Source organism: Boleophthalmus pectinirostris, unplaced genomic scaffold (assembly GCF_026225935.1).
Source record: "Boleophthalmus pectinirostris isolate CB_2022bp ecotype Guang Dong unplaced genomic scaffold, ASM2622593v1 HiC_scaffold_17, whole genome shotgun sequence".
NCBI lineage: Eukaryota > Metazoa > Chordata > Actinopteri > Gobiiformes > Gobiidae > Boleophthalmus > Boleophthalmus pectinirostris.
Genome location: NW_026571115.1, coordinates 36,532,367 through 36,547,366, shown reverse-complemented (window position 1 = coordinate 36,547,366; position 15,000 = coordinate 36,532,367). Strand labels below are relative to the sequence as shown.

Genomic DNA, 15,000 nt, shown 5'->3' with positions numbered 1-15,000 from the left:
CTCTCTCTCCTTTCTCTCTCTCCTTCTTCTCCTCTCCTCTCTCTCTTCTCCTTTCTCTTCTCTCCTCCCTCTCTCCTCTCCTTTTTCTTCTCTCCTCTCCTCTCTTCTCCTTTCTCTTCTCTCCTTTCTCTCTCTCTCTTCTCTTTCTCTTCTCTCTTTTTCTCTCCTCTCCTCTCTCTCTCTTCTCCTTTCTCTTCTCTCCTTTCTCTCCTCTCCTCCCTCTCTCTTTCCTCTCGACTCCTTTCTCTTCTCTTTTCTCCTCCCTCTCTCCTCTCCTTTTTCTTCTCTCTCTCCTTTCTGTCCTCTACTCTCTCTCTCCCTCTCTCTCTCCGTCCGTCACACTCGTTCAGTCTGTTTCTCTGTCGCTCGTTGCTCGGCTGAATGCTCTTCTGCCTGACTGCTCCTCACACAGAGCGGGGGGCCGTTCCCACGGAGACACAAAAGCCCCAAAACACCTCCCCCTCTCTCCTCCCTCTATCCCCTCCTCCTCCTCCTCCTCCTCCTCCTCCCTCGTTCCTCCCTCTGGGGTCTGGGGCAGTGTGAGGTGACATCACAATTCACAATCAGCAACATCAAGTACTTTTTTTTGGAGCTACTTTAAAATACTTTTACTTTTCCTGGACGTCAGCAGCTCGGCTTTGTCACACCAGCGTCTCTTTTAAACACTGTGACACAGGGTCCGGTCCAGCAGAAGTAAACAACAAGGCCAAAAATTCAAGTTAATCCATCTGATATAAAAGTGTATTGAACAGATACATATGTTCTCTAGTTTATCAAACTGTTGACCTTTTTTCTGTCCAAAGTTTCCATAATGTTTTAAACAGACCATGAATGAAACATGGAACAAAAATATTATTCCCCAAATTTCAAAGACCTGCAAATCATGTAAATAAATGTTTGTATTTCATCATATCTTGTGTTATTCCATCTTTTGAACTGTTGATGAAGGGACATGATTAAAAAAAAAAAAAAAGTATTTAAAATGATAAAAATGTTCTTGGAAGGACTGACATATTTTATAGAAATAGTTGGTAACACTTTATAATAACTACACCTTACTTAGCCTTAATAAAGCATGAACAAAGACTTAATTAATAATGAACAAAGATTTAATTAATAATGATTCACGCTTAGTAAATGCTTAATAAAGCATAATTAGTCTTCACTTTAGAAAAGCTCTCAAAAAGACTTAACTGACAGAAAACAGCTGCCTGAATGATCATTGCATTGTATTATTAGTAAATCATTCTCTCATAGTTTACTAATGATTAATAAATGCTCAAATGGTTAGTTCATGAGTAATTAAGTATGAAATAATTATGAGTAACTATTTACAGCACAGGCAAATGAAGTGCAAGTGCTAATTCAAGGTAGTAATTAAGTAGTTACTAAGTGTGAATCATTATTAATTAAGCCTTTGTTCATGCTTTATTAAGGCTAAATAAGGTGTAGTTATTATAAAGTGTTACCAAATAGTTTCCTTTCATTTTGAAGTAATATTAAAGTATTCAGAAGAGAAAAGTGACAAATGATGTAAAATCCTGCACCTTCTACTTGTTTGTACAATTTTCCCTCCGTTACTTTTCCCTCCGTTACCATGACCTTTCTTAATAAAAAATCTCATGAGTCAAAAAGTCAGAGGTTTTTCAACCTAATCTTGTACCATATGGTAGAAAACTATATGAAGCAAATATTCAAACCAGTTTGTTAAGGATATGGAAGTGAGAACCAAGAGTTATCACTGTTTGGATTTATTGAACAAAAAGTGCTGCATATTTCATTCCCTAAAGTTACTGACATGAGTTTTTAAATTTTTTGTCAACAACTTGAAAGAATATCACAGGTTTAACTTGACCCTGTTGGAGTGTAACTCTTTCCTACATTCTGATACTTTACTTATTTCAATAGTTCCTCTAGTTTCTGAATAAGAGACATTTGAATGTCAAAAATCTGACCCTGTTTCCCTCCGTTAACACTTGACTGGACCCATTGGCAGAACTGGTTTTATTTCACATTTAAACCAAAACAGGAAAATAAGAGACTCGTTTTAAAGACGTAGAACTACAGTCTCACGAGTGATTCACCGCTGGAGAAACTTTACTGACAATATTCCACAGAAAAATCTACAGATCTCATCGCCGTGAAGCAAAGGGAAATCTGCCAGAGCTGCTCGATTATGGAAAAAAATCATCATCAGGATTATTTTGGTCAATATTGAAATCACGATTATTCAAAAGGTGCTTTTATTCAGGATTTCTCTCTAAAAAAACACTTTGTTATTGATAATTTACGTAAAACTTTCAAACAAATCTGTAGAGCAGTTTTACATATAAAACTTAAAATTAATAAAATAAACTTTGAACTTGAAATACAAACTAAATTTATCCAAAATAAACTGTTACAATCTCTATATTTAAACAATAAAATAAATATGCTCATTTATATAAAAAATATCCCAAAATCAACTTTCTTCAGCTCATTTCAACTCGATTATTTGAGTTTGGAGGAATCAAAATCGCGATCAAAATTCGATTAATTGAGTTAAAATCTGCTCAGTGACTTTGTTTTTATTTTTTGTTTTTTTAAGGAATTTGTCAAACATATACGCAATTTTATGTCCCATTTTACCGTTTCTTTTAAAGACGTGCTGTTTTTAGTAAAGTTAACAAAACTGTATCAATATTTTTTAATCGTCTAAAAATGTCAAAATTCAAATTCAAATTCTTCGTAAACCCTATTTCCACATTTTCCTGTCCAAAAAAATACAATATTATACTTGTTCTCCAATTCCAAAGTGATTAAAACCCTGGAAATTCTTGAGCAAATTTCTTTTGGGGCTCATTTTTCTACACCGATACCGATACCGATACCGATACTGGTCTGATCTCGTTTGGGCGATTTCAATAAACTCGTCTTATTGACATTTAAAAGCTCCGTATCTGTTTTTTTTCCCTCTTGTATTGGAGCGAAATGAGGTTAAAATAAATCCTCTGTGTTCTGCCTGCATCTTTACTGTCGATAATCAGGAAGTGCGCCGTATATATACAGTCTACAGGTTTGCATGCTAGTTGTTGTTGGCAAAAACTCAAATAAACTCATGTTGGAAAATTACAGACTGTTTTTCATGTCAGTAAATAAATCCTTTTCGATAGAGCAGAGAGGAGTTTGTGAGAAGGTCTGGTCCGTCTGTTCTTCTTCTGTGGAGCATCTGCAGCTTCTGAGTCAGAAACAAAAGCCGTGACCTTTGACCTGTGGGGTTGTAGTCATTTTGTAGTTTTTTTTGTCCTCAGAGCAGCTGGAGTCTCCCACGCCTCGGACGGAGCGTTCAGGAGACGCTCGGGAACTCAGGAAAACGTGGACCGCACTTTTCACAGTGGGAGTTTGAAGAACATCTCCAGACCTGCTCCTCGTGTCCTTCTGACCTTCTGTTGAAGCTGAACTCAGACTCAAATCCAAACATCAGGGTTGTTCTTGAGTTTTCGCCTAAACTCCAGACTCCAATGTCCAGACTCCAAACTCCAGACTCCAAACTCCAGACTCCAAACTCCAGACTCCAAACTCCAGACTCCAAGACTCCAATGACTCCAGACTCCAAACTCCAGACTCCAAACTCCAGACTCCAAACTCCAAACTCCAGACTCCAATGTCCAGACTCCAAACTCCAAACTCCAGACTCCAAACTCCAGACTCCATTGTCCAGAATCCAAACTCCAGACTCCAAACTCCAGACTCCAGTCCAGACTCCAAACTCCAGACTCCAAACTCCAGACTCCAATGTCCAGACTCCAAACTCCAGACTCCAAACTCCAGACTCCAAACTCCAGACTCCAACTCCAAACTCCAGACTCCAAACTCCAGACTCCAAACTCCAGACTCCATTGTCCAGAATCCAAACTCCAGACTCCAATGTCCAGACTCCAAACTCCAGACTCCAAACTCCAGACTCCAAACTCCAGACTCCAGACTCCAACTCCAGAATCCAAACTCCAGACTCCAATGTCCAGACTCCAAACTCCACTCCAGACTCCAAACTCCAGACTCCAAACTCCAGACTCCAGTCCAGACTCCAAACTCCAGACTCCAAACTCCAGACTCCAATGTCCAGACTCCAAAGTCCAGAATCCAGTCCAGTCCAGAATCCAGAGTCCAGACTCCAGAGTCCAGACTCCAGAGTCCAGACTCCAGTCCAGACTCCAGAATCCAGAGTCCAGAGTCCAGACTCCAGAGTCCAGACTCCAGACTCCAGACTCCAGAATCCAGAGTCCAGACTCCAGTCCAGAGTCCAGTCCAGAATCCAGAGTCCAGAGTCTAGACTCCAGTCCAGAGTCCAGTCCAGAGTCCAGACTCCAGTCCAGACTCCAGACTCCAGTCCAGAGTCCAGACTCCAGTCCAGACTCCAGACTCCAGTCCAGAGTCCAGACTCCAGTCCAGACTCCAGACTCCAGTCCAGACTCCAGACTCCAGTCCAAAGTCCAGACTCCAGTCCAGAGTCCAGACTCCAGTCCAGACTCCAGACACCAGAGTCCAGACTGTCCCTGAACGCACCGCGCCTCATTGACTCTCAGCTCACGTCTCCTCTGACGAACAAGTTTCATTCAACAAACATCTGCAGCTCACAGCCTTTGTGTTTAGACCAGAGACCAGAGACCAAGGACCAGACCAAAGACCAGACCAAAGACCAGACCAAGGACCAGACCAAGGACCAGACCAAAGACCAGACCAAGGACCAGACCAAGGACCAGACCAGACTAGAGACTAGAGACTAGAGACCAGCAGAGAGTAGTCATAATAATAGCTGTAGTTGTAGTAATAGTTGTTGTAGTAGTATTTGTAGTAGTATTTGTAGTATTTGTAGTGGTATTTGTAGTATTTCTGACCTGTGTTTGAGCTTGTCCAGGTCGGCCGTGCTGTTGTAGTAGTATTTGTAGTAGTATTTGAAGTATTTGTAGTAGTATTTGTAGTATTTCTGACCTGTGTTTGAGCTTGTCCAGGTCGGCCGTGCTGTTGTAGTAGTATTTGTAGTAGTATTTGAAGTATTTGTAGTAGTATTTGTAGTATTTCTGACCTGTGTTTGAGCTTGTCCAGGTCGGCCGTGCTGTTGTAGTAGTATTTGTAGTAGTATTTGAAGTATTTGCAGTAGTATTTGTAGTATTTCTGACCTGTGTTTGAGCTTGTCCAGGTCGGCCGTGCTGTTGTAGTAGTATTTGTAGTAGTATTTGAAGTATTTGTAGTAGTATTTGTAGTATTTCTGACCTGTGTTTGAGCTTGTCCAGGTCGGCCGTGCTGTTGTAGTAATTGTAATAGTATTTGAAGTATTTGCAGTAGTATTTGTAGTATTTCTGACCTGTGTTTGAGCTTGTCCAGGTCGGTCGTGCTGTTGTAGTAGTATTTGTAGTAGTATTTGAAGTATTTGCAGTAGTATTTGTAGTATTTCTGACCTGTGTTTGAGCTTGTCCAGGTCGGCCGTGCTGTTGTAGTAGTATTTGTAGTAGTATTTGTAGTATTTGTAGTAGTATTTGTAGTATTTCTGACCTGTGTTTGAGCTTGTCCAGGTCGGCCGTGCTGTTGTAGTAGTATTTGTAGTAGTATTTGTAGTATTTGCAGTAGTATTTGTAGTATTTCTGACCTGTGTTTGAGCTTGTCCAGGTCGGTTGTGCTGTTGTAGTAGTATTTGTAGTAGTATTTGTAGTATTTGCAGTAGTATTTGTAGTATTTCTGACCTGTGTTTGAGCTTGTCCAGGTCGGTTGTGCTGTTGTAGTAGTATTTGTAGTAGTATTTGAAGTATTTGCAGTAGTATTTGTAGTATTTCTGACCTGTGTTTGAGCTTGTCCAGGTCAGTTGTGCTGTTGTAGTAGTATTTGTAGTAGTATTTGTGGTATTTGTAGTAGTATTTGTAGTATTTCTGACCTGTGTTTGAGCTTGTCCAGGTCGGTTGTGCTGTTGTAGTAGTATTTGTAGTAGTATTTGAAGTATTTGTAGTAGTATTTGTAGTATTTCTGACCTGTGTTTGAGCTTGTCCAGGTCGGCTGTGCTGTTGTAGTAGTATTTGTAGTAGTATTTGTAGTATTTGCAGTAGTATTTGTAGTATTTCTGACCTGTGTTTGAGCTTGTCCAGGTCGGTTGTGCTGTTGTAGTAGTATTTGTAGTAGTATTTGTAGTATTTGTAGTAGTATTTGTAGTATTTCTGACCTGTGTTTGAGCTTGTCCAGGTCGGCCGTGCTGTTGTAGTATTTGTAGTAGTATTTGAAGTATTTGTAGTAGTATTTGTAGTATTTCTGACCTGTGTTTGAGCTTGTCCAGGTCGGCCGTGCTGTTGTAGTAGTATTTGTAGTAGTATTTGAAGTATTTGTAGTAGTATTTGTAGTATTTCTGACCTGTGTTTGAGCTTGTCCAGGTCGGCCGTGCTGTTGTAGTAGTATTTGTAGTAGTATTTGAAGTATTTGTAGTAGTATTTGTAGTATTTCTGACCTGTGTTTGAGCTTGTCCAGGTCGGCCGTGCTGTTGTAGTAGTATTTGTAGTAGTATTTGTAGTATTTGTAGTAATATTTGTAGTATTTCTGACCTGTGTTTGAGCTTGTCCAGGTCGGCCGTGCTGTTGTAGTAGTATTTGTAGTAGTATTTGTAGTATTTGTAGTAGTATTTGTAGTATTTCTGACCTGTGTTTGAGCTTGTCCAGGTCGGCCGTGCTGTTGTAGTAGTATTTGTAGTAGTAGTATTTGTAGTATTTGCAGTAGTATTTGTAGTATTTCTGACCTGTGTTTTGAGCTTGTCCAGGTCGGTTGTGCTGTTGTAGTAGTATTTGTAGTAGTAGTATTTGTAGTATTTGCAGTAGTATTTGTAGTATTTCTGACCTGTGTTTGAGCTTGTCCAGGTCGGTTGTGCTGTTGTAGTAGTATTTGTAGTAGTAGTATTTGAGTAGTATTTGTAGTAGTATTTGTAGTATTTCTGACCTGTGTTTGAGCTTGTCCAGGTCAGTTGTGCTGTTGTAGTAGTATTTGTAGTAGTATTTGTAAGTATTTGTAGTAGTATTTGTAGTATTTCTGACCTGTGTTTGAGCTTGTCCAGGTCGGTTGTGCTGTTGTAGTAGTATTTGTAGTAGTATTTGTAGTATTTGTAGTAGTATTTGTAGTATTTCTGACCTGTGTTTGAGCTTGTCCAGGTCGGCTGTGCTGTTGTAGTAGTTTTGTAGTAGTATTTGTAGTATTTGTAGTATTTGTAGTATTTCTGACCTGTGTTTGAGCTTGTCCAGGTCGGTTGTGCTGTTGTAGTAGTATTTGTAGTAGTATTTGTAGTATTTGTAGTAGTATTTCTGACCTGTGTTTGAGCTTGTCCAGGTCGGTCGTGCAGTTGTAGTAGTATTTGTAGTAGTATTTCAAGTATTTGCAGTAGTATTTGTAGTAGTATTTGTAGTATTTCTGACCTGTGTTTGAGCTTGTCCAGGTCGGTCGTGCTGTTGTAGTAGTATTTGTAGTAGTATTTGTAGTAGTATTTGTAGTATTTCTGACCTGTGTTTGAGCTTGTCCAGGTCGGTTGTGCTGTTGTAGTAGTATTTGTAGTAGTATTTGTAGTATTTGCAGTAGTATTTGTAGTATTTCTGACCTGTGTTTGAGCTTGTCCAGGTCGGTTGTGCTGTTGTAGTAGTATTTGTAGTAGTATTTGTAGTATTTGTAGTAGTATTTCTGACCTGTGTTTGAGCTTGTCCAGGTCGGCCGTGCAGTTGTAGTATTTGTAGTAGTATTTGAAGTATTTGTAGTAGTATTTGTAGTATTTCTGACCTGTGTTTGAGCTTGTCCAGGTTGGTTGTGCTGTTGTAGTAGTATTTGTAGTAGTATTTGTAGTATTTGCAGTAGTATTTGTAGTATTTCTGACCTGTGTTTGAGCTTGTCCAGGTCGGTTGTGCTGTTGTAGTAGTATTTGTAGTAGTATTTGTAGTATTTGTAGTAGTATTTGTAGTATTTGCAGTAGTATTTGTAGTATTTCTGACCTGTGTTTGAGCTTGTCCAGGTCGGCCGTGCTGTTGTAGTAGTATTTGTAGTAGTATTTGAAGTATTTGTAGTAGTATTTGTAGTATTTCTGACCTGTGTTTGAGCTTGTCCAGGTCGGTCGTGCTGTTGTAGTAGTATTTTGTAGTATTTGTAGTAGTAGTATTTGTAGTATTTCTGACCTGTGTTTTGAGCTTGTCCAGGTCGGTTGTGCTGTTGTAGTAGTATTTGTAGTAGTATTTGTGCAGTAGTATTTGTAGTATTTCTGACCTGTGTTTGAGCTTGTCCAGGTCGGTTGTGCTGTTGTAGTAGTATTTGTAGTAGTATTTGTAGTAGTATTTGTAGTATTTCTGACCTGTGTTTGAGCTTGTCCAGGTCGGCCGTGCTGTTGTAGTAGTATTTGTAGTAGTATTTGTAGTATTTGCAGTAGTATTTGTAGTATTTCTGACCTGTGTTTGAGCTTGTCCAGGTCGGTTGTGCTGTTGTAGTAGTATTTGTAGTAGTATTTGTAGTAGTATTTGTAGTATTTCTGACCTGTGTTTGAGCTTGTCCAGGTCGGCCGTGCTGTTGTAGTATTTGTAGTAGTATTTGAAGTATTTGTAGTAGTATTTGTAGTATTTCTGACCTGTGTTTGAGCTTGTCCAGGTCGGCCGTGCTGTTGTAGTAGTATTTGTAGTAGTATTTGTAGTATTTGCAGTATATTTGTAGTATTTCTGACCTGTGTTTGAGCTTGTCCAGGTCGGCCGTGCTGTTGTAGTAGTATTTGAAGTATTTGCAGTAGTATTTGTAGTATTTCTGACCTGTGTTTGAGCTTGTCCAGGTCGGTCGTGCAGTTGTCTCTCTCGACCTCGGCGCGGGCCTTGGCGGAGGTCAGCTGGTCGACCTGGCGCCTCAGTTCCCTCAGCTCCTCCTGGTACATCTCGCCCACGCGGCTCGGCTCCTTCACCTTCAGCTGGTTGACCTCGGCCACCAGGAGCTTGTTCTGCTGCTCCAGGAGACGCACCTTCTCGATGTAGCTGGCGAAGCGGTCGTTCAGGCCCATCATCTCCACCTTCTCGTTGGTCCTGGTCTCCTTGAACTGGGCCTTGAGGACGGAGTCTGCCGAGAAGTCCAGACGGTCCACGGGGCTGCCCAGGAGGAGCGAGCCCATCGAAGATCTGAGGAGAACAGAGTCACAGAGTCGTTACACAGAGACTTCCAACGCTTTATCTCTGTTCAACTTAAAGTGTTAAAATGTTTGATATTGTCGACTTAAAGGTTGTATGGAGGATTTTTTGTTTTGTTTCAAATTGTCAGTGATAGATTATAGATGCAGTCGCCTTGTAATTATGATGACCAAAAAAAAGAGAATAAAAATTCATCAACTCTGGACGTGGTGGGGCTAAACATTTGACAATAGATAACGACACTGCCTCGTTATCTGTGAGCTGACAGGCTGTCAATCAAACTCCCTACGTTTCTAGTGTAACTGACTTGCCTGCGCCGCCGTTACGTGGTTTACGTACGACTGTCACACAGTCCACAGACGCACAGACGCTGTTTACTCCACCAACGCAACAGTTCTTAGCGGCTTTTTTTTACCTATATCTTCCTCGCAGTTCGCACAAAGTTTGTTGCAATGGCGACAAGAATCTACGAGCAGTTAGCCGCAAAACAAAGTCCGTTTTTGAGGTGAAAGAAGAAGACAAGGGGAAAAGCAGCGAAGCCAAACTAAGGTGATTCTTGGAGATTCATTCCAGCGATGGCGCAACTGAAGCAGACGAAGGGTCTAAAGACTGAACCACTGGTCCACAAATTACTCCTGGACAGGAAACTTCTGCTTATTATGAAAACGTACTTTATTTCCAAGAGTTAGACAAACGTTTTTCAGGACACGAAAGCGATATCCTATGTCTGAAAACGTAATTTTCAAGGCAAAGAAAGAGTCCACTTGCTGCTGCGTGTTGTAGCTAGTTCATTCGCACGGAATCTCCGCGCAACCTTCTCTGCACCCCTTTGATGCTCCTCTCCTCGCTCCTCACTTCTCTGTCTTGTCTAACCAACACTGTAGTTAGTTGTTTACAAGTCATGTGCAGCGGCTGTAAACAAACCTGTTTGTGGCGTAAGGAGGAGGAGGGAGGAGGTGTTTCTACGTAGGAGCTGTAGGGGAGGGGAGGTGGTTTCACGCATGCGCAACATTTGAAAAACGACAAACAGTCGCTGGATTTCTCGTTCCTTGGAAAATCCTCTATACAACCTTTAATTCTTCTCAAAGTCGTGTGTAAAGCAAAGTGCAGAGTGTCTCCTGTAAATACTTCAAAGACCGAGAACAAACCACAACAATTTAAAAGGAACCTACATGTTTAGTGACTGTACAATATGAAGTATTTTAAAGTGACTCTCAGTGTCAATGTTTTGTCTGGAAAAGGGAAAATGGACAGAGGTAGTTATAGTAGCAGTAGTAGTAGTAGTAGTAGTAGTAGTAGTAGTAGTAGTAGTAGTAGTAGTAGTAGTAGTAGTAGTAGTAGTAGTAGTAGTAGTAGTAGTAGTAGTAGTAGTAGTAGTAGTAGTAGTAGTAGTAGTAGTAGCAGTAGTAGTAGTAGTAGTAGTAGTAGTAGTAGCAGTAGTAGTAGTAGTAGTAGTAGTAGTAGTAGTAGTAGTAGTAGTAGTAGTAGCAGTAGTAGTAGTAGTAGTAGTAGTAGTAGTAGTAGTAGTAGTAGTAGTAGTAGTAGTAGTAGTAGTAGTCAGTAGTAGTAGTAGTAGTAGTAGTAGTAGTAGTAGTCAGTAGTAGTAGTAGTAGTAGTAGTAGTAGTCAGTAGTAGTAGTAGTAGTAGTAGTAGTAGTAGTAGTAGTAGTAGTAGTAGTAGTAGTAGTAGTAGTCAGTAGTAGTAGTAGTAGTAGTAGTAGTAGTAGTAGTAGTAGTAGTAGTAGTAGTAGTAGTAGCAGTAGTAGTAGTAGTAGTAGTAGTAGTAGTGGTAGTGGTAGGAGTATTAGTAGCAACAGAAGTTGAAGTAGTAGTAGTAGTAGTAGTACTAGCAGAAACAGCAGTAGTAGTAGCAGTAGCAGAAGTTGAAGTAGTAGTAGTAGTAGCAGTAGTAGTAGTAGTAATACCAGTAATACCAATACTTTTTGAAAAAGGAATTTATTTTTTATAATATTTCAAACATTTGTTGGTTACTTGAGAATATTTTACTGAACTTGTTAGTTTTACCAAGCAGCACTTTACATTTATTAGTGTAATGTTAATACAAATAAACAACAAGCAAATGGTTTTGTATTTTGTTCCCAAACTGAACTGAAAATGAACTGAACCGTGAGCTCAGAAACTGAAGTATGTACTGAACTGGGAGTTTTGTGAACCATGACATCCCCAGTTGTAAGTATCAGGCCTATTCAAAAATCTGTTTAAAATCTGTCATTAGTGAGCGGCTCGCCTCTCCACAGATCTGCTACAGCCTCAATGGTCTTTGGTCATGGATCTGAAACATCAGCTGTGTGCAAAAGAAACACATGAAAAGAAGAAACACGACTGATGCTCTGATCATCATCATCATCATCATCATCATCATCATCATCATCATCATCATCATCATCATCATCATCATCATCATCATCATCATCATCATCATCATCATCATCATCATCTCATCATCATCATCATCATCATCATCATCCTCATCATCATCATCTCATCATCATCATCATCATCATCATCATCATCATCATCATCATCATCATCATCATCATCATCATCATCATCATCATCATCATCATCATCATCATCATCATCATCATCCTCATCATCATCATCATCATCATCATCATCATCATCATCATCATCATCATCATCATCTCATCATCATCATCATCATCATCATCATCATCATCCATCATCATCATCATCATCATCATCATCATCCTCATCATCATCATCATCATCATCCTCATCATCCTCATCCTCATCATCATCATCATCATCCTCATCATCATCATCATCATCATCATCATCATCATCATCATCATCATCATCATCCTCATCATCATCATCATCATCTCATCATCATCATCATCATCATCATCATCCTCATCATCCTCATCATCATCCTCATCATCATCATCATCATCATCATCATCATCATCATCATCATCCTCATCATCCTCATCATCTCATCATCATCATCCTCATCCTCATCATCATCATCATCATCATCATCATCATCATCATCATCCTCATCATCATCATCATCCTCATCCATCATCATCATCTCATCATCATCATCATCATCATCATCATCATCATCCATCATCATCCTCATCATCATCATCATCATCATCATCATCATCATCATCATCATCATCATCATCATCATCATCATCCTCATCATCATCATCATCATCATCATCATCCTCATCATCCTCATCATCATCATCATCATCATCATCATCATCATCATCATCATCATCATCAGGGCCAAAGTGACACACTGGTCTCGCACTTTTGGCGTCACCTACTAAAACTCAGTTTATCTCCCTGGGGTCAGATCTATGTTCCTTTGATTCTGAGGTTTTTCTTATTTCTAAAATTTTTTCTCAAAATGAAATTCTAATTCAAGTCATTTTTATTTTTAAACCACATTTAAAAGGATGATTCAGAGTCATTTCAGTCCAGGATCCTTTTAGTCACGACCTCGACATCACATCTGTCGTCTCCTGCTGCTGGAGAAAAGGTCGGTGAAACTGACTGACTAAATGTTGGAACACGGGGCCTGATTTTGGAAAGAAAAAACACATAAACACCAAACTGGAGTTTTCCAGAATCTCCACACCAGACAGAGTTTTTATGTAAGTTTGTTTTCAGAGACGAATTCTCTGTTTGTGTGTAAAAGACGAGAACTAACGAAGGAAAATATCCCTGTTTTTAAAAATACTCGTGTACGTGTAAAAGGAGCCTAAATCACTCCCCCTTCAGAGCACAGAGCACTACAAAACTACACTAACGAAACTCCTGCACATCACACCAGGTTTGTGACGTCATAGTGTCATGTTTGTGTCATGTTTTTGTATATTTATGTAGAATCGTATAAAGGAAGATTTGAAAATTGCCAGAGAGAAATCATTAAAACCTGAAACCTGCTCAGATACCATCAAAAACCTCTTCAGACATGTTTTTATTTTGTTTGTGTACTTGTATTATTGATTCTTACTTGAGTCATAAATTGTACAGTATAAAAGTACAGTTACTTCAGAGGACAAAGTACAACTGTGAAGTATCAGAGAGAAATCAGATTACTCTCACATCAAATCAGATTTCAGGAGTTATCAGATTATTAAATGTAAACAGAGACACCAGAATCTGATTATAATCTGATTATAATGTGATTATAATTTGATTATAATCTGATTATAATCTGATTATAATAAGATTATAATCAGATTATAATCTGATTATAATCTGATTTCTGCCTTTGGTCTTTAAACTTTAAACGACTTCGATCAGATATTTACGATTTCATCTTTTCAACAACACAACAATAATCACGCAGTACTTTTTACTTTTACTCCAGTTACAGTGGGACATGGACAATCACAGCAGCTGTAGTACTGGTACTAGTAGTACAGTAGTAGTAGTAGAATATTTGAACAGTAGTAGCAGCAGTAGTAGTACTACTAGTAGTAGTAGTAGTAGTAGAAATAGAAGTAGTAATCATGTAACTAAAAAAAATCTGTAATAATCAGATTTTGAGTGGGAGACACTAGCAGAGGTAGAAGTAGTAGTAGTAGTAGTAGTAGTAGCAGTATTAGCAGCAACAGAAGTTGAAGTAGTTGTAGTAGTAGTAATACTGGAAGCAGCAGTAGTAGCAGTAAAAGTAATAGTAGTAGCAGTAACAGACGTTGAAGTAGTAGTAGTACCAGTAACAGTAGTCATAGTAGTAGCAGTAGTAGAAGTGGCAGTAGGATAAGCAGTACTAGTAGTAGTAGCAGTAATAGTAGCAGTAGTAGTAGTAGTAGTAGTAGTAGTAGTAGTAGTAGTAGTTGTAGCAGCAGATATTGAAGTAGAAGTCGCAGTAGTAGTAGTAGTAGTAGCTGTAGAAGCAGAAGTTAAAGTAGTAGTAGAAGTAGTACAAATAGCAGTAGTAGCAGTAAAAGTAGTAGTATTAGTAGTATTAGTAGTAGTAGTTGTAGTAGTAGTAATAATAGTAGTACTGATAGTAGTAGTATTAGTAGCAGTAGTTATAGTAAGTAGTAGTAGTAGTAGTAGTAGTAGTAGTAGTAGTAGTAGTAGTATAGTAGTAGTAGTAGTTGTAGCAGCAGAAATTTAAGTAGAAGTCGCAGTAGCAGCAGTAGTAGCAGAAGTTAAAGTAGTAGTAGAAGTAGTAGAAAAAGCAGTAGTAGCAGTAAAAGTAGCAGTAAAAGTAGTAGTAGTTGTAGCAGTATTAGTAGCAGAAGTTAAAGTAGTAGTAGAAGTAGCAGTAGTAGCAGTAACAGTAGTAGTATCAGAAGTAGTAGTAACAGTAGTAGTAGTAGTAGTAGTAGTAGTAGTACTAAAACTCAGTAGTAATAATCAGATTCTGAGTGATTTTGAGCCAGTTAAAGTTTGGAGTAATCTGATAACTCCAGAAGTCAGATTACAATCAGATTTTAGTCAGATTTTGATCAGATTTTAGTTGGATTACAATCAGATTTTAGTCGGATTTTGATCAGATTTTAGTGGGATTACGAGGGGATTTCCGGGCGGCACAGACCTGGAGACGGGGCTGGAGTGGGTGAGGCTCCTCGGGGTGCCGTGCCACGACAGGCGCGCGGACGACAGGCGCAGGGCGGGTGCCGTCTGGGTCCCGAAGCGTCGGCGGTACGAGGACTGGACTCTCTGGGTCTCCATGACTCTGAGCGCAGGGAATAGAACCGGCACACACAGGCAGGGGCTTTTAAAGGACGGGGGGCGACAGGGGGGCAGGGCGACAGGGGGGCAGGGGGGGACCCTGGGGTGCAGAGGGGGACAGGGGCAGACAGGAGAAGAGGGCAGGGGACAGGAGCAGA

General features: G+C 39.6%; 1 protein-coding gene across 4 annotated transcripts in view; it reads right to left on the bottom strand.

The window, feature by feature from the left end:
• The window catches only part of gfap (glial fibrillary acidic protein), a 28,509-nt gene extending 13,667 nt beyond the window's left edge, over nucleotides 1-14,842 (bottom strand). The window contains exons 1-3 of one of the 4 annotated variants that reach the window (XM_055152488.1): nucleotides 14,702-14,842; nucleotides 9,173-9,177; nucleotides 8,784-9,140 (exon numbers count right to left, since the gene is read on the bottom strand). In XM_055152488.1, coding sequence (XP_055008463.1) covers nucleotides 8,784-9,140; nucleotides 9,173-9,177; nucleotides 14,702-14,842 — 503 coding nt within the window. Of the gene's footprint in view, nucleotides 1-8,783; nucleotides 9,141-9,172; nucleotides 9,178-9,858; nucleotides 9,871-12,920; nucleotides 12,926-14,701 lie in introns of all 4 variants that reach the window. The other 3 variants (XM_055152487.1, XM_055152489.1, XM_020929465.2) reach the window with 3 other exon arrangements.
• Nucleotides 14,843-15,000: the final 158 nt, after the last annotated feature.